The 22,823-nt window shown below is 40.3% G+C and overlaps 3 protein-coding genes across 4 annotated transcripts; 1 reads left to right on the forward strand and 2 right to left on the reverse strand.

Annotated features, from left to right (window-relative positions):
• Positions 1–630: 630 nt before the first annotated feature.
• On the reverse strand, positions 631–4,609 carry LOC113586953 (synaptonemal complex protein 3-like). The gene is made up of 8 exons (XM_027025388.2): positions 4,552–4,609; positions 4,356–4,419; positions 4,181–4,215; positions 3,902–4,019; positions 1,354–1,453; positions 1,010–1,108; positions 814–918; positions 631–704 (listed from the first exon to the last, which is right to left on the reverse strand). Exons 1-8 carry the CDS (start codon positions 4,595–4,597, stop codon positions 651–653), a joined length of 621 nt encoding a protein of 206 aa, XP_026881189.2. The 5' UTR covers positions 4,598–4,609; the 3' UTR covers positions 631–650.
• Positions 4,610–5,218: 609 nt separating this feature from the next.
• dram2b (DNA-damage regulated autophagy modulator 2b) lies at positions 5,219–10,431 on the forward strand. The gene is made up of 8 exons (XM_027025410.2): positions 5,219–5,323; positions 5,905–6,055; positions 6,195–6,262; positions 6,371–6,513; positions 6,760–6,937; positions 8,300–8,382; positions 8,558–8,650; positions 8,726–10,431. Exons 2-8 carry the CDS (start codon positions 5,925–5,927, stop codon positions 8,831–8,833), a joined length of 804 nt encoding a protein of 267 aa, XP_026881211.1. The 5' UTR covers positions 5,219–5,323; positions 5,905–5,924; the 3' UTR covers positions 8,834–10,431.
• Positions 10,199–21,738, reverse strand: dennd2db (DENN/MADD domain containing 2Db). 2 transcript variants are annotated; one of them, XM_027025408.2, is made up of 12 exons: positions 21,572–21,738; positions 19,953–20,045; positions 17,725–18,007; positions 16,938–17,007; positions 16,666–16,743; positions 15,395–15,535; positions 12,596–12,744; positions 12,125–12,296; positions 11,779–11,829; positions 11,557–11,638; positions 11,027–11,263; positions 10,199–10,661 (listed from the first exon to the last, which is right to left on the reverse strand). In XM_027025408.2, the coding sequence occupies exons 2-12, from the start codon at positions 20,038–20,040 to the stop codon at positions 10,573–10,575; spliced, it is 1,440 nt and encodes a 479-aa protein (XP_026881209.2). In that variant the 5' UTR covers positions 20,041–20,045; positions 21,572–21,738; the 3' UTR covers positions 10,199–10,572. The 2 variants fall into 2 exon arrangements, with proteins under 2 accessions (XP_026881209.2, XP_026881210.2); XM_027025409.2 differs by lacking the exons at positions 19,953–20,045; positions 21,572–21,738 and adding an exon at positions 19,114–19,158.
• Between the last annotated feature and the right edge of the window lie 1,085 nt (positions 21,739–22,823).

Here is a 22,823-nt window from a genome sequence, read left to right on the forward strand (position 1 = left end):
ATGAGTTCACTTCCACAGTCCTTTCTTCCACCCCCTAAAATTAAGTGGCGTATGGATGGAGTACTGAATTAAATACGTCTAAAAGGTTTTGAATGGGTGAAGGGCAATGCCTGTCCTCAACTTTATCAAACATCCTACATTTTTATATCTACAACAGACTGTAAACTACACTGCTGATTAAAAAACCTATACTTCAGTTTATATTTGTTAAATAAATTTTGAAAATGTATCACAGTCATACCACCATCATAAAAAATGCTATTGTCAGCAGACTTTGAAGATGCTCAATATCCTTTTTAATATTGCATTTAGCTGTTGTCTTTTCAGTGTTAACTGTGTTGTAAGATGTCTAGATTTGACTCAGTAAGTTATGGCTATGATTCCAGCATTTCTGTTTTTCCCTTAAATAAACACTTATTAAAGCAAAATGTAAACTAATGTTTTATTTCCAGACTCTCAGGGAGGAAATGTGCAATCTCACATCAGAATGTAAAGCAGTCTAGATTAATGTGTATTAATGTGAAAAGGTCACTTGAAAAGCAGCTGAACACTACTAGACAGTATGACTTTGGAACATTATATTGTGACATCACAGACATTCTGAATGTTTAAAGGCATTATTTAAAGGGTAAAACATTGTAACACAGTCTTTACATTAGCATAAACTGCAGAGCTTGACGGATTGATGTCAATTCCTCCTGCTGCTGCTCCCCAAAAAGCAAGAAATGAAAAAAAAAAGCCACAGGTAATGTCAGTTACCAAAATGAACAGAGATGAATATATTTGTTGAATACTATCACTTGTTGAACTTACTGTGTTCATGAGGATTTCTTTCTGAAGAAGCACCATTTCCTGCCGTAACTCATTCAATGCTGTGGTGTACTGTTCCTTGTGAGTGTCTTGCAGCTCCTGCATGCTCTGCAGAATCAAGGTAGAACTGAAACTGGGTCTCAATGACATGATTTACATCATTCTGCAGAGTATAATACAGCATGTGACAGGAGTTTACTTTGACATAGTGGTCCACAAGCTGTCTGAGAGTCCTCAGTCTTTGGCCTTGAGACACTCTCATCTGTTCAAACATCATCTTCTGGTGCTGGAACAATGCCTAACACAAAATGTTTGATGGGTGTGTTGTGTTTAGCAGTATGACCTTTAGAATCCACTTACGATAATGCCCATGAAATAGTTAATGAATAGTGAAATATTAAAAATGTTAATAGTTCATATCTTTTTACATTCAGTTGTTTGACAGCCAGAATCACTAGCAAAATGTGCATATAGTAGAAGACAGTAACAACGAGTAGAATGAAATCATCCTAGAACAGAGCTTATACAGATTATAAACATTACCATGTGTTTCTCGTCCTGATCTTTGCTTCTCTGCATATCTGATTCCCACTGCTGGAACACAGAACTGAACTGGGTGCAGTAATCTTCAGACATCTGAGTTCTGCAATACATATTATTGACTATTGATTATTGATTATTGACATATCTACCAAGCCAAATAGTCCTTTTGTATGTACTTTAACACTACATAAAAATAATCCTCTGATTTGTGTACATCTTAAAACATTTACAGTGAACACTACTGCTTGTTACACAAGGGGGTTAAGCAAAGCAAGCAAAGAAACATACACAATCAGAACATTTATTAATATTTTATTAGTAATTTATTATGTAGGTATGTAGGTAAAATTAAGTTCTGACAGATAAGCTTAAATGATACATTGCTACATGAGCATGCTGTACAAGCAGATTTTAAATCAGCAATGGTTATTTTTATATACAAAGCAGGGCGGAATGCAGCAACCCAAGCACCTAAGCAGGTGCTCAGTCTTTCCCTGACTAAGTGACACTGATTTGTCAGCAGAATACTGCAAACTAAGTGATGGAGTCACTAGGCTTGTTGAAGGGAAGCTGCGTCTTATCTTGGTGGTTAGTAAGAGTAGCCTGCTGCAGTTGGGACAGTTTTACCTGTGTAACTTAAATATGCACCAGTTTTGATTATGTATTTTAATAACTAGAAACTGAGACTAATTAATATGCTATGATTATTATAGATTTTGTATATTGCGTATTGTAGTATTTTGTGTATAGAGCCAAGTTACACTACACAATTCAGTTATATGCTACATATCATTGCTTGTTTGGAAAGAAATGCCAACCAGCAACCAATGGCTTGCCTGGTGATGCTGAGTGATTTTACTGCCGCTAGTTTGGACATGCAGCAGCAGCACACATCCAGCTGTCTACATGAAATAAAAGAAAATGTGATTCATTAGACCAGGCCACCTTCTTCCATTTCTCCATGGTCCAGTTCTGATGCTCATGTGCACTTTGTAGGCCCTTTTGGTGGTGGACAGGGGTCAGCATAGGCACTCTGGCTTTCTGCAGGTAAGCTGTGATGCACTGTGTGTTTTGACACATTTAAATCATAGTCTGCATTAACTTTTTCAGCAATTTGTTGTAGCTCTTCTGTGGGTTCAGACCAGATGGGCCAGTCTTCTCACCCCACATACATCAATGAGCCTTGGGCCCCCAAAGTCCTGTCACCAGTTCAAAGGTTGTCAAAGGTGCCATTGTGATGAGATAATCAATGTTATTCACTTCACCTGTCGATTTTAATGCTGTGGATGAACAGTGTGTGGGGTGTGGTGTCTTCAGACTGCAGAAATATGACGCGGCATGGACTCCACAAGCTTGCATAAATATTCTGTAGGCAATGAGCACCATACTTCACCATACTTCCTGTAGAATGGTCCACAATTCGATTGGATTCCAGGGTATAGGAATTCTGTGTTCCACAGCATGTTGCATGGCATCCCAGATGTCTTCGATAAAGTTGTGATCTGGTGACTTAGGTGGAAACTGCAAAACCCCAAACTCAGAAAAGCATTCCTCTAACCATAATTTGGCACCTCTAGATGTGTGAGGCATGTGTGTGTGCATTGTCCTGATGGAAGAGGCCAAACCCATCAGAATGAAAGCAGGACATAAACAGGTGTATCTCATCAGAAAAGAGGCACACATTCCGTTCACCTGTCACAGATGTTTGTAGACGTACCAGGGGTTCCATGGAATGCCAGCTAAATAAACCCCATACCATTAAGGTACCACCACCAGCCTCTATAGTCCCCTGTTGACATGATGGATCCATGGCCTCATGGTGTTTTCTACACACATGGATTCTTCCAACTGGCCAAAGCAGTTTGAAATATGACTCATCAGATCCGGCTACTCATTTCCAGTCATCAGGGGACCAGTGGCGGTGATGCAGAACCAAAGCGTGGTAGATAGCTATGTATTGGGCATTCATCAGGGGTACTCGAGATGGGTGTTGGCTCCTAAAGCCCATATCTTGGAGGGAATGTTGCACAGTCCTCACACTGATGTTTGTTGAGGCCCCAGCACTGAATTCAGATATTAGCTGAAGCAGTGTTGCACGCCTATCTTGTGAAGAGATTATTGTCATCTGATGCTGGTCACGATGACCCAGAGTCTTTTTCGGTCACAATGCTGTTGTAAGTTTGATGTTTTGCTGGAATTCTCATAGATAGTCATGGTACATTCTCACAGTGGAAACAGCTTGAGAGGCTTCCATGGATGTCTACTGCTTTATATATGAACTGGCGGACGCGTCCAATGGCGTGCATATGTGGTACTGGTATGTATTTTGCATAGGATCATCTGTACCGGTTTGTGTGTGTGTGTGTGTTGTGATGGGGGACTTTGTCCCCCAAATCTCCTGAAAACTTCAATCAACCTTTCCAACGCCTCATATTTCTTCCTTTTGATTTTAACATCACTTGGCACTGCCACATCTTATATCACTGCCATTTTTTGCAGGATCCAAAAATACAATCAATCCTACTCCAGTATGTCTAAGTGATGTTACCTAGCCTTCTGTTGGGACCTCCACAACTCCCTGACCTTCTGTTGATTCATCTGGAGAGATGAGCTGGTAAACGATTCTAACCATTTCCTCTTGGCACCAAATGCTTTGTTTTTATCAGCTGCCAAGGAGAAGCATGTCCAGCCATGCATCAGAACAGCATTTAAACAAGCTTAGTAAGCTATAACTTGCCCCATCAGCATCAAGCCAAGAGCACACTTTGCTAAACATATATGCATGTTATTTACAGAAGCAAACCAGAGAATATATACTATACGGGACCTCTGAAACTGTCCAGCATTGTCATCACCTCCCCACTGCAAACAAATGAAGACCAAATTAGCTGGGGACACCAAACACCTAGTCTTGATTAATACTAACGTAAACACTAAGATTATCAGTGAAGAATTACCACTAATAGTTTAATTATGAAACTGTGCTTCATCTGTTTTATTACCCCGGAGACACGTTGAAACGTCTGTCAGTCAATGCCCAGCGTTTCCTCCCTTTTAATGAAGCACCTGGACAAAGGACATGTGTCCCGTTTTTGGTTAGTCCCTGTTTATGGAGTAGGTAATACTGACAGGACAAGTGATAGTGGTGTGCCAAAGTTAGTATAGCTTGATTTTCCATCCACTGTCATAGTTGCATACCAGTTCTGTTGGTGTCCTTCGAGGCAGTGAAGTCTCTGAGAGACATTGCTGGTGCTTTATTGTTCAGTGTTACTTCAGCCCCTATGAAACAAACTGTACTTACAGTTAAGAGTCGATTTTGCTAACTTAGATAGCTATGTAGCTATATACAGCATAACTAAGATAGCTAGCTAACTAGCTACACTTACAACACCGTATTTCTAGTATCAGTTATAACTGTTGATAAAAGCAGCTAAAATAGCTATAGCAGTGAATTAGCTATCGACCTAGCTATACGCTGTCAGTTAGATAGCAAAACCCAAAAATGTGATTTAAGGAAACTACGTGAAGTACTAACTTTTAAAATGATGAGGAACCAGTGCTAGCCTTGCTAGCTACATGCTAAGCTAATTTAGTTCTCATGTAATGTTTCCCTCGTGGCGGCCAGCACCCAGCGAACTCTGCACGAGGAAAAATTTAAATCATAAATTTCACGTCATTCACAGACAACTACAGCATATTAAATAGTTGTAACATTTAAGCTCTTCTTTAATGTGTTATAATTGTTAATGCTGTTATTTTGTGGTTACAAATAAATTCTTACAGGTTTTCACACGCACAGGCTTTAATTTATGTACATCACAGCAACCATGCGCGCGGAAAACCTTCATCCGGGTTTTCTTGTTACTTGGGGGACGTCCGCGTAGCTCGTCACGCTGGCTGAGAAACCAGCAAAGACATGACATAACTGGAACAACTTTATAAACGTTACTGGAGTAACTTTATTAAGCAGGTAAAAGCGTGTTCACTTGGCCAGCTAGCTAACGATAATTGTGTGTTTAACGGTGTTAACAGGTTTATCGTTTTCACTTTAGTTACTGTTTTAAAGCTTCAAAGTGTGAGCTAAACTGAGCATTCTTTATAACGTATCTAGTTAGAATACGGTACCTTCGCCTAATCGTGAAGATAAAGGCATTTGTTGTAGCTAAGGATCGTAACGTTTTGTGTTTATACTCTATAGTTGTTTTGCTGTTAGCTAGGTGGCTAGGTAGATGATTCGAAAATACATCATGAGAAATATAGCTAACTAAAGGTCAAGTATTGACAATTACAAGACTTTTGAAGGCGTAATCAGAGGAAGTGAAAATCTGGCGCTAAAAGATAGGTTAGCTAACTGGGGGTAATTTCTTACTGCTTTCACTTTGTACAGAAAGAGGAACCGGTTTGTTTTGTCACCCACCAGGTTGCAGAAAAGGAAAGAGCAGCATATAGTGCCTGCCTTGGACGTCATCTTAAAGTAGTCATACAACCCGAGATTTGTTAAAATGTACTGGCGCCGCTGAACACTTAATCATGTTTCCCTTCTCCATGCAGGAGCAAGCCTGTTTTCAGAGATGTGGTGGTTCCAGGAGGGCCTGTGCATCCTGCCTGTTGCACTGGTGGTGTGGACAGCAGCTACCTTCATCTTTGCCTACATCACAGCTGTAATTCTCCAGCACGTGGACCCCTTTGTCCCTTACATCAGGTGAGAAAAGGGAAATGGATGATTGTGCTATGATGTAACTGGCATGTGTGTGCACTATGGGTTTGCTTTGGTCAGTGATAGGACCGTGGTGTAGGAGTGTATCAAACACTGTCCTGGTAGAGCTGTGTTTGTAATGCAGTGACACAGGAACATTGCCCCCGGAGAGATGCGTGTTTGGGATCATGCTCAACGTGTCTGCATTCCTTGGTATGGTCAAAAAGCTTCTGTCATTATACCCGTCATGAAACCTTAATTTTAACCAGTCAGCTAGATATGTGTTTGTTTAAACATCTGTGTGCGTGTGCATTTCTGTAGGCATTGCCACTATGTATGTGCGCTATAAGCAGGTGCAGGCACTCACCGATCATGCAGAGAAACGCCTGCTGCAGCTGAACTTTGTCGGCCTTGTGCTCGGAACCATTAGCTCCTTCGGCATGTGTGTGGTGGCAAACTTCCAGGTATGGCACCAGTCTGAAGTGCTTTTTTTATTGAAGGAAATTGCACACAGTATCCTTCACATACTGTGTCTAATCAAAAATTCTAAATAAGTTCTGTGTATGAAGGATGCCAGTGATTGTCATTTCACCGTTTCTGAAATCAGTGTAACCAGTGCATCAGAATGGCAGTATTAATCACTGTGAAGCCCTAGGTTTACTTTGACCATTTTGCTTTGACCTCTTTCCTGCATGCCATGTGTGGTATAGAAAACCACACTTTTCTCCATGCACCTGGTGGGGGCAGCGTTGACGTTCGGAGTGGGAGCGCTGTACATCGTGGCACAGACGCTGCTGTCCTTCTGGATGCAGCCGCACATCCACAGTAAGCGGGTGTTTGTGACGCGCCTGGCCCTTGGTCTCTGGACACTCATCAGCATCATCAGCAGTATCCAAACCTTGTAAAGACAGACCGAGACCTGGGACCCCTTCTGAAAACCTAATAGATAGTTATAGATACATTTCCAATGCAGTACTAAGGGAGGTCTATTACTTGTAATACTGCAGTCAGGGGCATCCCAGCGGGGACAATAAATGAACGGACTACCCGTGGCCCCTGGGGTTGACGTTTGGGGGGGGCTCACGGGACCTGCAGGGAAAAGTTTGCTTTGGTATTGAAGTAATTAGTGCCATAGCTAAGGGACCATGGGCAAAAGAGAGAATTTTGCATACATAAAAAATATCAGCGGTCCTTCCTGCCTCTCCTTTCTACCCACCTTGTTGGTGTGCACACGGTGTAGTTTGAACCCTTGCTACATTTGAGCAAAAATAATAACTGGCTGCTGCTGAGGGAGAATTGTGAGGCAGTACACACAAATGTGTGAAACAAAAAGCGGGGGCGCGGGGGCACACTCACATCCAATGAAAAGATGCACAAAACCACTGCCTGATAAAAGCCAAATTATGTGGATTTCCATATGGTTTTCCAGCACAACTGGCCCACGCTTGTATCTAAATAAACATGCAGACAGACCATTGACTGGCTGCCTGTCTCTCAAAATAAGGCCTCTAGATTAATAAGTGTTCTGTGATTGTGTTTTGTTTTTTTTTTTTAAAGCAGCCCTCCATTTTTTTAGATGCTGAAGCTTTGGGTGAAAGATGGCAAGCCACGGCATGTTTTCATATTTGGAGTATGCAGTGTTCCCACACATTCATAGTGCTTTATTTATAAAAGAAAAGTAATAACCTTGGAATAAAATAAAATCAAGAAAATTAACAATGAAATAAAAGCTAAATGTTAAAATAAAGTGCATAAGAAATAAACAATGTCTTTGAGCTCAGTTATAGAAGACTGGTCTTGTAGCAGCAGTGTATGCATAGTGTTTCATGGAATGAAACCCTGAGGTTTCCCAGCTGTGGCTGAGCCTTACAAAGCAAAGGGCCATTGTAGTGGAGAACCATTGCTCATTTGCTCATGCCAATAACATCTTTATCAAGTAAACACTTAAGTCTTGTGCAGCTGGCTTTTATTAGGGAGTACGTGGAAGATGCATCCGTTTTTAGGTTGATGCAATTGTTTTTGAAAGGAAGGGTACAGACTGCATTGGATACAAAAAGTCATAGAATACCCCTGACTGCAGTAATCTACCAGGGTGGTTTAAAAAAAAAAAAAAAAAGTACCTGTGTTTTTAAAAGAAGCCCTCTCGATTGATAAAAGTTGTGTTATGAAAGTGGAGGTTTAATGCTTGTGTCTGAAGGCAGGAGAACCTGTAAGAAGGGATAAATGATCTTTGCCTTGACTGTATCTCAGTGTTTATATCATCTGTGATCATGTACAGCAGCCTGCCAGGAGTGGAAGTGTCCAAAAAACTCCACTGGGACCCAGGGGAACCTGTGAGGCTTGCATGAATGCATGTGTGACTAAAATAATGTGAGCCAGTATGTGCGAAAGACACGTGTGTCTATGCATGTGTATGATAGTGTTTGTGTGTGAGAGAGGGGATGCTTTATTGTGAGTGTGTGTGCATATGACAAGAGAAAAGACTGAGTGTGTGTGGCTTTACTGCAGGGTTACACAGCTCACATGGTGAGCACAGCCTCTGAATGGTGTCTGGCCTTTTCCTTCATCAGCTTCTTCCTCACCTATATCAAAGACTTCAAAGTAAGACCCCTCATACACACACAGATTTGTGTACAGGAAGTGTCTCTCATCACCGTTATATGTTTCTGTGTTCAGAAGATTAAGCTGAGGGCAGAGGTGGACCTTCAGAGCATCCATTTGCATAACTCCACCTATTACATCTTACCTGGAGAAACCTCCCCCCTACTTGCTGGGTCCATCTAAACAAAAACACAGAATGCTGGATAGACCCATCCAAATATACAGGTATTTTGTGAATTAAATCAAAACACGTTCAAAAATGTTGGAATGGCTCCAACAGGTTGCATCTTCTAAGATACAGAAAAACTTTAAATCAAAAGCCAAGACTGTACAGTAGGAGAAAAGAAGGGTCATTCCTGTTTGAGTCTATAAAATGGCAAGTTATCCAGATAAGTGTTTACAAATCCTGTTCTCTGGGTGCCCAGAAAGCCCAGATTGTTATTTTCCAATTTCCCCACATACTGAACCACTGAATGACTGGTTCATTCACCTGGAGGAGTGTGAATCTGTTGGGAGTCCCTATTATTGATTAAAATTTCTCAGTTATATAATTGGGAAAGTAATTAAACAGATTCAGAAAACTGAGGAATCTTGATCCGACCCTAGATCACTCTGTCCTGATGTCTTTGACAAGAGAAAAGGCTTTGAAAATTTGCCTGATAGAAATGGTTTAATAATCCCACACCAATTACAGTTTACTGTTCATCTACTGACTGCTGAAAACATTATGGATCTACAACATAGAACGTACCATACAACCACATACCATAAACTACCAAACTTCAGAATGATTTCCTACATGCACACTGGCAGGTGCTATGAACTTTAGAAATTTTTATGAAAGGGTTTTAACTCTACATCAAATTTTAAAGCCCATTGTCCCTCACATTTTTATATATTCAGTGTATTTAAGTAAAAAAAGAAAAAGAAAAAAAAGTTTGTACTGGAATAGTATTTGGAATAGTTGTAAAATCTTAGATGCATTGAACTGTTAGGAATTTGCATTATGAATTGAAATCAATTGTAACTATGAGCCAAATTGTTTGTAATTGAAATTATGTAGTCAAACATTTACACGGTGACTGAAAGTTTGATTAGGATTGTGGTTTTTGATCTGGGTGTACAGTATTTGCAAAATGGCTAATTTAAATTGTTACTGTGGCCAACAGTTAATGGTTGCAAGTTAGCATCTTTCACAAATTGGCCCACTTGCCTCTCTCAGGTCAGCTGGCTGCTAACTGAGGCAGACCATTTACTTGTGTTATGAGCGATTCTGCAGATCTGGGGTCGTCTTCCTCAGTGTGTGAATTCTGTTAGCTGGATAACTTAGAAATAGTCATGGTTGTCCTCTACAAGTCAGTAAAATTACAATTAAGCAAATTTGAGATTGATGGAGAAACATTTGATGCATTTGAAAAATGTGAACCACATGGCCTTGTTCTCAAAACACTTACCAATGTTAAATGATATTTACTGCTGAGAGGAATCCCACCTAGATTTATACATCCATGATCTCTCACCATTTAATAGGAGCCATTAACCAGGCACTCGGTTACCATCTGGTTTTATTACTATTATAAGAATTAAAGTGTATTTTCAGTCAGTTGTGCAACATCAAAAATAGGCCTCATAAGAACACAAAAAAACAAACACTGTCTGGGGGACTAGCATTCTGCCATTAACAAATTAACCATATTCCAACCCCAGCATTTTTTTTTTTTAGTTTATAACATGTTTCCAAATGTAATTGAAGATGTGACAAATAAATGCTTCTTTTTTAAAATGGCAGATACTGCTTCATTCAGTATACACACAGTAACCAGACAAGACAACACACCCACAAACAGGACAGTTGTTTTTAAAAGTATCCACAGTAGAACATCAATACAAATAAACATGCGTGTGCATGCATGCGCGCACAATCACACCACAACTCCCTTTATCCAGCCACTCTTTGATTTCTCCTTTTTCCTCTTCTCCTGATATTCTGCTATCTTCTTATGAAAAAACCCTGAGTCAAAACAGCCATAAGCAATCATCTGAGACAGCCTGAACTGAGACACTAAAAGGTCTGAAATTAAGAACAAACTAATCTCAGTTTATACAAGACACTCAATCCAGTCCTGTACACTATTCCAGCATCCAGCACATCTGAGTCAGCCAATCAAGATCTCTGTAGCCCCTGATTACCTGGTTCAGATGCTGAAACAATTTAACCCTAGGCTGGGTGTTCCTAAGGACTGGATTAGGGACATCTAGTTTAGACTGTTCAGCCACTGTCTAAACTATTTAGTCAAGATATTAAGCAATTGAATGCCACAAATGCAATAAACCAGACTAAATACAAACGCAATACTGTTCTACATCGCTACTTACCTTCATGGTTTGGCTGCTTCTCCTCTTCCTGAATGAATAGATCAAACATCTGTGTCTGTATGAACTGTTTGACGAAATTCTGGCTGCTTTTGGGCTCCACGGCTTTCAGGAAGCTCTTTTTCTGGAATGTTCCCAGCATCTTGTTAGGTCTTTTAATGTGATGGGCAAAATGGCCCACTGTCTTCACAAAAAAGGTGAGGAAGGCTTCGGAGACCACCAGGTTAAGCTCCTCTGTGGCTGCAGGGAAGAGACACAAAAAAAACCTCTTTGGTTTTAAGATAGTAGCACTGGTGCACCCATGCCCAGTACAGCTTTCCTTACTACAGGAGCCCTGTTTCTCTGAGATAAACTTGGACTGAGTTAAGCCACTGAATGCTGTATAACAGATGAAGATTAATGGACAAACACATTTGATGCATTGTAAACTGAGTCAGCCATGTTCAAGAACCAGTGTTCACTACAGGTAGTCAGGAACAGCATCTCTCAATTGACTTTGCCCCATCCCTGAAATGCCCCGACACATGACTCACTGGCATTGTGTTTGCGCTTGCAGAGCTCACGCAGCAGCTCCTCCTGCAGGTTAGCTGGGATCAAAGTGTCCTCATCGCCAATCTATAGCCAGGAAAACATCAACATTAACACCTCTATACGTGTTGGGCAAAAAAAAAAAAAAAAAAAAAAAAAAAAGGCAGACAGGAATAAAGTATGAGCAGGAAATATGACAAAAGTATGTGTGCAAGAATGCCATTTACCTTGCTGATGAATTTACTTTCTGTTTGTCCTGCGAGATCAACGATCAGCAACTAAGGAACCAGAAAAGGGCACAACAGAATCAGAGTGAGCGAGCGAGCATGTGTGTGTCCCTCTGCACCAATGTGGTTTCCCACCGAGAGTCCCTGGAGCCCTGTACCAACATTACATGTTTTTACTCTGATGCATCAGAGGAGGAAAAAAAAAAAAAAAAATTAACACTTGCTTTTGATTAACAGCAGAGATAGTCACACTCCAAGCATGACCACAGTAAGTTTACAAGGAAGTAAGAGATGCATGAAAACCACACACAAATTCCTCCTAGCTATATGTTGCACATGCACTTACATCGCTGTGGTCATTGAGCAAGTGGAGCAGGCTGCTCTGGGCGCCCAGAAGGTAAGGTGTGGGTGCCAGATAGACGTCAAGGAGCACACGAGGCACAATGGAGATAAAGGTGTGCTGCCAGACAAAGGGGAAAAGCAGAGCAGCAACAGCGTGCAGCACCTGGGACAGAGTGCTGCACACATACAGAGAAACATGCAGACAAAAATGTTCACACACACAATTGAAACGTTAGTGTACAGAAAATGGGTACACTAATGGGTAGAATGTTTGGACTGGGATTATGAACAAATGTGTTATGGTACCGAGCAGAGTGATAATACATTCTTTGAAAACTAAACATTGAGACACCACACTGTACAACAGGTTCCTCCAAGTTTCTTAACACCGGCATCTGAAAGATGATTATGGACTAGATATCTGATCTAGCTGGTACACATCTCCTGGACGTCCAATTGGTTGCAGTGTGATTACCTGAGTTCTTCAGCAATAAAGAGGATTCGTCTTTCCAGCACAGTAGCAGCAAACACCTGCAGCACCTCCTCCTCCGTCAGACAGCGGAACAGGGTGTGGAAATCCACGTGCTCGAGCCAAGAGTCCAATGGCCTCGTGAGGCTGATGATCTACAACTCACACAGCGAGTCAGTGAATGAGTAAGATCTGTTTGAGTAGTAACCCGGGGAACATTTTCTGCTGTATTAACGCCCAACTACAGACCTTCCTTATTATACTGTGTTTGGTAATCACTGGCTTTTTACCAAATCACTTTATTCCCCATCATATTTACACTACACAACCCAATGACCTTTACCATTTACTAAAAAGAGTGATTTTAGTAAACAATAAAATGGGTGACTTTAAAAGCTTTTCATTTTGGCATACTGGTTTATATTAAATCAGCTTGATGCAGGGGATAAAGGATATGACATAAGTCTACATATTTTAATACATGCAGCACCAAAAGAACAGAGGACTTGATTCAAGGGCAAAGACCACCGAGGCATCTAGTGGAACAATCTGCAACCGGACTCACCCTAAATACAGAAGTGGTTTTTAGAAAAAATAAGTTGATTTTTGCAGACCTGGTGTTGCTGTCTCTTACAGAGTAAGGGCTCCAGCAACAACTGGAAATCCTAGGACAGTTCTGTCAAAACAGTACCCAGATCTCAGGAAAACAGATACCGTTTCACTCTAGCCCTTTTGTTCTGCTTGTGATCCCTGAGGGACCAGAGCCTCCTTTACATCTTACAAAATATCCTTAACTTAAAAAAAAAATTAAATAATAATAATAATAAAATAAATATCAGCTTGATACATTTTCAATACCTTTCGAAATTGTGTGGAAACAATTATGATTCTCTGCAAGGGGCATTTGGAAAACTATTATATGCACCTTCTGTTTGGGGTCTCAGAGACCCCAGCCAAAACAAATGATTAAAGTCCATACTTTAAAAAAAAAAATTTTTTTTTAGATTAGCAGCCTCATTTAGTTTCGCGGGTCAACACACACAAGGTGGTAACAATGTAACAATATTGATTCAACGGCATTTGTAAATATACATCTCATGCAGGTGCTTCTGAGAATCTCTGTGGGAAATTCTCTCACCACCCGCCCCATGACATTACATTAATTTTATTTAAAACCCACGGTCCTTTAGCTTCATCATTCCTAATCTGTGTGTTTTACTAATGAAAATATACATACATGATCAAATGTCAGAAGATGGATAACCTCTTTGTCAATTACCATAAATATAAATATATATATATATATATATATATATATATATATATATATATATATATATATATATATATATATATTGGACCATTCTCTCAGGCCCTAAACAGACAGAATATCTCTACACAGTCAGAGATTGACAGCAGACACAGATTACCCAAATTCAGTGACCATAGACTTGCCATTAAAACAGAGAGATTAAAATCCAACCCACCACACCACTCCTGGCTGCCCAGAGATACAAAACTATGTGGTCACTATGAGCAGTGGGGTCAAGACAGACCTGCACTTTCTCCATTATTATAAACAATTCACAATCATGAAAAAAACAACAAAAAAAAAAAAACATTAATACATTTATTCTTGCATGTTTTGAAATTCTGGCACCATCTGAAAATTTCCAAATTCTTCTTGGTCAAAAGGTAAACAGCACTTATTGCTGTAAAATGTGGTCAGAGGGGGACAGGGTAACTAACCCTACCACAATGTTTGTCTACTGACTGACTACTTATTCATTCTTTTATTAACACCATTTCATTCAGGGTTTCTATTATTTATTAATATACACATTACATTTAGTTCCATAGTCACATTATTAATATTATAAAGAAAAAGTAATAATAATAATAATAATAATAATAATAATAAATAGCAGCCATTAGTTATTTTCACAGAGAATGTTCTACCTTGTTGTTCATCATATTATATATGCAGAGATATCCATACCAAAGCTAAATTTGAACCAGCACAGAGGAGGAGGAAGGAGACAGAAAGAGAACCAGAGAGATGGAGGGTCTGATCAGCTGGAGCTGTTTGCCAGTCGTGCTCTTGCAGTTTCTCTGCACTGCATGCTTGCTCTCAGGATTTGACTTATTTTAGCCAATTCTTGAGGTTAAAACTAACAAGTATCAACTAGAAGTAGAGCAAGAAAAACAGCCTCTTTTGCAGTGCTGCTCTGACAGTTCAGATTCTGATGAACTGACATTTGTGCGTAGCATTCATTAAGATGAGTGTCAAATGCAACGTTGGTGTATGTGTATGCCACTGAGGTTGTATTCAAATTAAAATCACTAGCAGGTGTTCATTTGTTTACTTCCTGAATTAATGCAAGCAATTGTAGGAGCCGTTTTCTCACCTGTGGGAACCTTGTGCAGGGGAAACGAGGTTATTACATCTGCTCCAGAGTTTTATAAAAAGATTTACATTACCAATTTTCAAACTGAACACTATCCTTGTGTTCAGCCAGAAGTGCCAGTCATGCTGCTATTAGGACAAGCTGCTGTGCCCTGATCAGGGCCCAGTTGCACCGAGTCAGGTGTGGTGGTAGGGTGTGTGTGTGCGCGCGCATGTATATGCACAGTGCAGTGGTATTGTGATCAGAGTTTGACAAGCTTGGTCTGCAGCCCAGAAAGGCAAAAACTGCCTAGAAAGCAGAACCCCAAACAGCTTCAAATGTCAACATGGAACCCTTCATGTCAATATAATACTCACACAGAGATAAAGGGTTTCAAACAGTGTGTGCGTTTGTGTACCTCTGTCCCAGACTCTGGGATGAAGCTCTTGATTCTGACAGTGTTCCCTGGGGCAGGAAACGGTGCCTCCCTCAGGCTCTGCATGAAGGGGTAGATCATTGCTTTGGAGATCTGACCACGCTTCTCCACTTCATCAAAGATCTACAACCAAACAAAAACAACACACCGCTCATCAAATATCTACAGCAAAATGTAGAAACTAAATATGTATATAGCACCCCTACCCAAAATAACTAAAATGGTACACAGGATTACAGCAATCTTGCTTTTAAGAACAAAAAAAAAAAAAAGACAACTAGATTCTACAGCTGTGTGACTCATCTGCTTTATATAGAAATTATCCTGTATAAATCAAATACACCCAGACACACTACAACGATCACTGACCCCACCGTGTGCCTCTCAGGATGTTCAGTATGAGTCACTGTTTACATGAAGACACAGGGGAGGTTAGTGTTTGTGTATGGCACGTGTGTGTATGTGTGAAAAGGGGAAATTAAACAAAAAAAAAAAAAAAAAGACTCAGTTATTGCCATTGCTTAACCCCATCAATGTTTTCACTGTCAGAAAAACTGCTGCAGTATCTTGGAAGAGACTGTGAAAACAGAGGGTATGAGCAGGTCTACCCTCAAACCCAGGACTTCCAGGTGATAAACACGTGCTCTGACCACCAGACTAAAGAGACGGCTCACTGACACAGCATGCAGAACACATGTTTACCCTCCTGAGTAATGTACCTCACACTAGGATAGAACAGAATAGATAAGACAGCCCTTCACCACTTCCCTCTGTAGTACTTTTGGAACAGGATTAGGTGTTTCCTGTGCAGACTAGAACTATTTTCATTGGTTTTCCCAAAACTTACCTGAGCACTTCTGCTTAATGATTAGCCTTCCTTAGCCTATTTATCCACTACTGTATATTTAATTATCAAATTCTAAGAGATTGTTATAAATTTAAACAATAAAAACAATTTATTGATTTAGAGTTGAGAACGTCATCGTAGCTAATTATGAATATATTGCAGTATTTTTCACGCAATATCCTGCTGCAGTTATTAGATGAAAATAAAATTTAGTAGTTCAGTAAATATTATTTCTACACTTGTTTTCATATATTGAGTACTCAGTATTTTTAATGATTTATGGATTATCATCTTAGGCAAAAAAGTGACAAGCCCTTAGGCATTTTGATTTGATCCAATGTGTCTCCCTCTGACAAGTGTTTGGATAGCCCTGTTGTAGTGCAATTAGGCTCCTCCTTCATGTTACCTTGGAGAAGAGGCCAAAACAAGCCACTCTGCTGATGATGCAATAGGCCTCCGGGGGACGTGCTCCCTTCCCATGTGGCTACCACACAGCAAGACAAGTCCGTCACTAATACTGTCCAATCACACACAGCAATACTTCACACTGCAAAACTCAGTCTTTTCACATTCATGTGATACAATATGCACTGATAACGCCAATCAAGCAATCATTAAAGAAAAAATAAAAATCCAAAATGTTGAGTCAAAAAAGAAAAAGGTGAGGGCATTCTTTACCAGCAGCCGTCTGCAGTAGCCATTCCTTCTTGTGCCGTCGATCTCTGTCAGGACGAATGAAAATGTTTCACTGCAGAAGAGAGGGAGCACATCAGCCCTGGGCTGCAGTTGACCTGCATGAGAGCGTGCAGGAAGAAAACGAGGCCAGCAGCTTCCCGGCAGGGCAAATCAGCCCCACATGGTCCACCTTCCACAATGCTTCCTATTCCCACAGCAGTCGAGTGGAGTTTGATGTGTGGGTTCATCTTTTTACAGATTCACAGAATTATTTAACACAGAATTTCAATTACAGTTACTGTTGAGGGATGCACAGAAATTAAAGCATGGAAGCCATACGCACAGAGCTGTATGACCAACTCTTTCCTGAAGCTGTAAATGAAACACTGGAAGGATTATGGCAGGCAGCCTGGCCTCAGCATGGCACTGCATCAATGCAGTTGAACTGAAAGTACTGCAGAACAAGGAACCCCTCAACATGTGCAGTGGTGTTAACTTTATTAAGGACTTCTGCAAGCCTGCTTACAGTGACAAAGCAGCACTTGAAAAACCTGCAGTCAGACTTTGCTTGCAAACTGAGCAAGTGAAAGTGCCATCATCGAGAGGAGCAAAACAGCTGCAGTGTACATGCAGACCAAAGCTTCTGACAGGTGAAGATCAGACATGCACTCAAATCCACACACACAAAGATTTACCACAGCCTTTGAGTATATACACATGTACATGCATGTACAAACAACATGTGTGAGGAGGGAAGGTGTGTGAGCGAGTGAAAATATTGATAACATACCTGCGATACTCTGTAAGAGGAACCCAGCTGATCCCCTCTGGAAAACAGAAGAGCGTGATGGCTTTGAGACACTTCTCCTCTTCCTCTTTCTGGGTTCTGCTCATGGCTTTGGGAAACTGGTAGTTGACATGGGGTTCATAGCCTTCCTCCTCCATCTTCTTCCTCAGACTGACCACCACCAGGTACTCGAAGAAGAAATGCATACCAGCTTGATTCCTCTCTTGGGCAACAGGAGATGCTGATGCACTGCCCAGCAGGGGGGACACTGCTTTTCTCTCGTTCTCTAAACCACAGAAATTACAAACAACAATAACTGAACAAATCAATATCAATAAACTCAACAGCATTAACCAACAATCTCCTAAAACTAAATAAGCATTGACCACTACGTTTATTTCAGGAGACAGTGAAGAGCCTCAGCTTGGCTAGCATCTATAGTAGGCCACTGTAAAGTATTACAGGAAGAGAAGCGGAAAATGAACAATACCCTCTTTAACTCAGACCCAACAAAGAGAAGGAAATGACAACAAGCACAGACAAGCATAGATTACAGCCGGAAGTGTAACAAATGATAGTACTTTTTTAGTTTGTATGCGAGAAAGACAGCTGAGCATTTATAGTTGGGAGTGTGTATGCAAAAGGGGTGTATGCAAAAGAGGTGAGCCTTTTTGGTTATTTGTGTTGCCCTTTTGTTTGTGTGCATTAGTGTGTGGAAAATATAATGTATAAAAAAACATTTTTTAAAGCACAAACAGCTGTCCACACATCTGAAACAAGAGCTCGTCACCCACTTTAGAGGTTTGAATTGTTTTTTTTTTTGTTTTTTTTTATTGCAGTCCAAGTCTATAGTTTGTCCTTACTTGCAATTCTATTAAATGTGCAGTTGTCCTTATGTGTAAATGGTCTTTGCTGACAGGATTGCATATTCTATGAAGCTGGATTGTTGATGTCTGTAAATGTTTGTAAAGAACTGAACTCAGTGAATTCAGGCTCAAGTGTGGAAGGTAGCAATAACTGCAGCAGTCAAACAGATCAGAATCCCACATTTTATAAATTGATCGTATAAATGAGTGAATCATCCATCAGAGCAAAAGTTCCAACACTTTGTGAAATATTGTCAGTGCTTTCCATCACACAACAGAAATAACTCAAAGAAAAAGTGCATGCATAACTTTCAGAGGTCCTTTGTTTTTGGCAGAAGGCTGGAATACCAACTGCTCTCAGTTATGATATAGAAAAGCAACTTCTGAAAGTACATGCAGAATGGTAGTGTTTGAAGAAGGCCATCAAACTGTCATACTCCGAAACATATTTCTAATGAAGCACAGTTCATTTCAAAGCATGATAAGGTATCCGACAGTTTCTCAGCATCTTGATGACAGAACTTACAAATGACCTGGAGTTTCTAGCCAGCCAAAGAGAAGGTTGGAAAGGATGTATGGCTAGGGAAGACAAAGTATAAACAGGCAGATAAATGTTTAGGCAGAAATAAAAGCAGGAACAAGAAGCATTAAATTCAAGTTGAAGCAGTACTATAAACTTTTCTTGATAGTAGCTCAAGTGAAGATGTAGTTACACAAGACTCCGCAAGACCACACAGACTCCGAAATGGGATTAGATCAGTCACAAAAAAAGGGGGGGAATGATTTGATTAGGTGATTACTCTCAAATGATGCAACAGCAGCATTAAGTATCGCAAAAGTCAGAGATCACCAGGCTGTGCACTTGCTAGCTACTACAGCTCACGCAACTGGCCATGATGGTGATCAAGTGACACCAAGTCGTATCTTAATTCTACATGCAGGATCCACAAAAAAAACACGAGCTCATGTGAAAACTTTATTTAATCCATATACTGTAACATTCTGAAAAGGAAAGGATGCATTGCGTGCATTGTGCAACCTTTAAATATTGTTTGATTTAGTTAAAAATGTTTACATCCACAGGTATATAACTGCTGGGTTCTAAACCCCAAGAAATGGAACAACCCCCCACACCCATCTTACCCCCAAGGATCTGAATTAACATCAACTTCAATAACTGATTATTAAACACTTCAGTAAAAGCAGAACTGGTGGTCTAGAGGAGAGCGAAAGAGAGCACTGAAACTCCTTCCCAGTGCTTAGCCAGGTGATCTTTATGACATACGGTGATCTATGAGATGGGGTGTGTGTGCACATAAGTATTAAAAGGTTTTCATGGTCCCTGTGTTTGTGTGTGGTACTCACTGTTCTTGTGGAGTTTATCCTGCAGGGAGGACAACACAGAGCTGAGCTTCTTCATTGGACCATGGGCAACATCATCCTCAGTTGACATATCAACTGAGAGAGAGAGAGAGAGAGAGAGAGAGAGAGAGATAAAACAAAGAAAAAGAAGAAAGTGAAAGAAGGAAGGGAATGGGGAAGGAGAGAGAGGAAGATACACCCTTTCTCCAAATCTCACCTTCACCATTAGTCATTTACTGTCCAGTTACTGTTAAGTATTTCTGGGAAATAACCCCCTGCCCCCCAACCATTCCTTTCCCATTGTGAGATGTTTTGTAGTGTTTTTTTCAAGAAAGATTGAGACATGTGTTCAGGATTTTTTCCAAGATGACAGTAACAGAGCAAATCGAAGGGAAACACCCTCAGTTTTTTCCCCCTTGTACAGTCTTTCCTGTAGTCCATTAGGAAGTCAGGGTCATTCCCTTAATTAAGACATGAGAACAACAGTTGAAAAAGTGAGCGATAATGTGGAAATCCTTAAGGTTGAGTATGTGTGCGCAAGCGTGCGTGTGTTGGAATTCCCCCTTATCCAATACCACTGCAGAAGCTCAGCTGCTTCAGCCATCAAAGAATTTTCAGCAATGAGGGGATTCTGCAGAAAGTTGCGCAAATGCTGGATGTTCTCGGAAGACCCTCAGAGTGGAGCTGTCATTTATCAACCTTTGTGGATGTTACAGCTGCTCTGGTATTTACATGCATGCATCACCAACGTCAGCAAAATTCTATCAGAATTTTCAGATCCAGATCCAAGATGTTACTCTCCATAGGTGGTAGGTGAGGTAGGACTGAGCAATGGCCATGTCTCTGAGTAGCAACCATGTTACAAGTTCATATGGTACATAATATACACACAGTTCAACAGTAAACCTGATCTATTGGACTGGTGAGCGCCTCTTTCACTTTATTATATAAAAGCTTAATTATTGGTGAGAAACGACTTGAGAGTTTCCCCTCTCTGAAATAAAAGGCCCATTATTCATCCTACAGATCACATTGTAGCTTTCGCCTTTTACAATAAACTGGGCTGAATTCAAACATTAAAAAATTAAAGTACAAAAACAAAGACGGGAATTTATGCGTTTCAAGTTCTTTGTATTTGCAATTACCCTTAAGCTATGCGGTTTTTTGTTGTTGTTGTTGTTTTTTAATGTTCAGCCATGATAATGAAGTCTCCCTAAAGCCCCATTATGAAAGAGATACTAGTTATGATAAAATTATTTTCATTCTTACTTCAAATTCAACCTCGTTATTCTATTCAAATCTAAAAAGAAACTAGGCCACGTACATTCGTGATGGAATGTAATTTATATTATGAGGCTAAAATGGTTAAACGTACGTCGTTTATACACAAATCATTATATTAATCCGTGGTACGCCTCAGATACAAGCGAGAACAAGGCAGCTCTGATTCGGACACTGTCACAACGTCATTTCTCAATTTAAACTCCTCCACGAAAAAGCTGAGAGCTATATAGCCCCACTCTCAGTATCCTCATTACTGTCACTTTTGAAAGACATTTTACAAATGTTCTTTTTTTTCATGCTTTTGAGTTAAACAGGTTTGAAAATATGGGTTTACTCACTGTTTGAGGAGTTCTTCGTAAGTTTACAAAACCCAAACTCCGGGATAGGTCGGTCTCTGGACTCTCAGTCCCCGTCTAACTACCCTGACCAAACACCCTGGGGCAGCTGTAGCGGTCGAAGAGCACTGCGAGGGTCGGATCTGCTGGAGGTTACAGGCTCCGATGCCTCCCGTACATATGTAGCGATGGCTACCGCTGAGGAAGCGCTAGTACTTTTAAAAGCGGCCAAGGGGGCGTTACTTAATGTCTTAACGTTACTTAACAACCACAATACAACTCAGAAAGGATTGCAAGTTATAAAATGTTTTCTTTATGTTAAAGTTTAAGGGAACAGAAACTATAAACATGGAATAAATCGTCTAGCTAGAACACCCTAACAATGTTACAATTTCCCGCATTCGCAAAAACGTGTGAAATATAGGGCTATGACATAAAATGTGTTGCTTGGATTTACACAATCGCTTAATAGGAAGAGCTTCCGACAGAGAAAACTGGACCCCATTAATGAAGTCACAAATACAAGATCATCTGAATGTCACCATAGCTTGTCTGTGGCTAATCTTGCATTTTGCAACCGGAGATGTACAATAGCCTACAAACTAAGGATGGACAAACAAAGCTTCGTGAAGCTTTTGATGTTTTTTCCTGATTATGCCAGGTGTTGTCATGAATTCAGCACGCCCGTCGCGAGATGCAACCCATTCTAAAAGCGCGCGCGCGCTCGCGATACAACATTCAGAAAGCGAATGTACCGAATGGAACCCGATTATTTACTTCTATACTGATCGGAAGAATGAGACCAGGATCATACATTTCAGTCAGCAATGGTAAATATCGCTGTTTTACAGAATAGGATTAAACGCTGTTCTAAGATATGATGACACGGAAATAATTAAATTGTGCGTAATGTTTGTGTATGAACAAAAACACATACAACACAAGCAGAAGGCTTCAGTTACGTGAACACGCAAAGGTAGTGACTTTAAAATGCTGATTTTGTAAAAGAGTAACACTTTTATGAATTGAGTAAATATGCTTGTTGACTGATACAGTCAGCATCAACATATATCCTACTGTAGTTAAGTCATGGACAATGTAATGAATGTTATAACTGATATGTATATACAGTATAGTGGTACAATCATGAAACCTATGTAGGAAACACAGAATGGTCCAAATGTATATGATTAAAATTATTTTGAGCTCGAATCAACAGTGAAACTTACAAGGGCGTGCTTTTTTTATGGCAGAC

The sequence above is a fragment of the Electrophorus electricus genome, chromosome 20 (assembly GCF_013358815.1).
Source record: "Electrophorus electricus isolate fEleEle1 chromosome 20, fEleEle1.pri, whole genome shotgun sequence".
Classification (NCBI taxonomy): Eukaryota; Metazoa; Chordata; class Actinopteri; order Gymnotiformes; family Gymnotidae; genus Electrophorus; species Electrophorus electricus.

Bases quoted from the DNA above. Each gene is read 5' to 3' on its own strand.
- LOC113586953 (XM_027025388.2), bottom strand. From the start codon at position 4,597: ATGTCTCTCAGAGACTTCACTGCCTCGAAGGACACCAACAGAACTG. The intron at 4,020-4,180 runs GTCCCGTATAGT...TCTCCTTGGCAG, and splicing joins AATGCTGGACAGTTTCAGAG to CTGATAAAAACAAAGCATTT. The intron at 919-1,009 runs GTAAACTCCTGT...TTGATTCTGCAG, and splicing joins TTGTGGACCACTATGTCAAA to AGCATGCAGGAGCTGCAAGA.
- dram2b (XM_027025410.2), top strand. From the start codon at position 5,925: ATGTGGTGGTTCCAGGAGGGCCTGTGCATCCTGCCTGTTGCACTGGTG. The intron at 8,383-8,557 runs GTGAGGCTTGCA...GCTTTACTGCAG, and splicing joins ACTGGGACCCAGGGGAACCT to GGTTACACAGCTCACATGGT. The intron at 8,651-8,725 runs GTAAGACCCCTC...TTCTGTGTTCAG, and splicing joins CCTATATCAAAGACTTCAAA to AAGATTAAGCTGAGGGCAGA.
- dennd2db (XM_027025408.2), bottom strand. From the start codon at position 20,040: ATGTCAACTGAGGATGATGTTGCCCATGGTCCAATGAAGAAGCTCAGC. The intron at 18,008-19,952 runs GTGAGTACCACA...TCTGTGGTTTAG, and splicing joins GGATAAACTCCACAAGAACA to AGAACGAGAGAAAAGCAGTG. The intron at 11,830-12,124 runs GTAAGTGCATGT...CTGGTTCCTTAG, and splicing joins TGCTCAATGACCACAGCGAT to TTGCTGATCGTTGATCTCGC.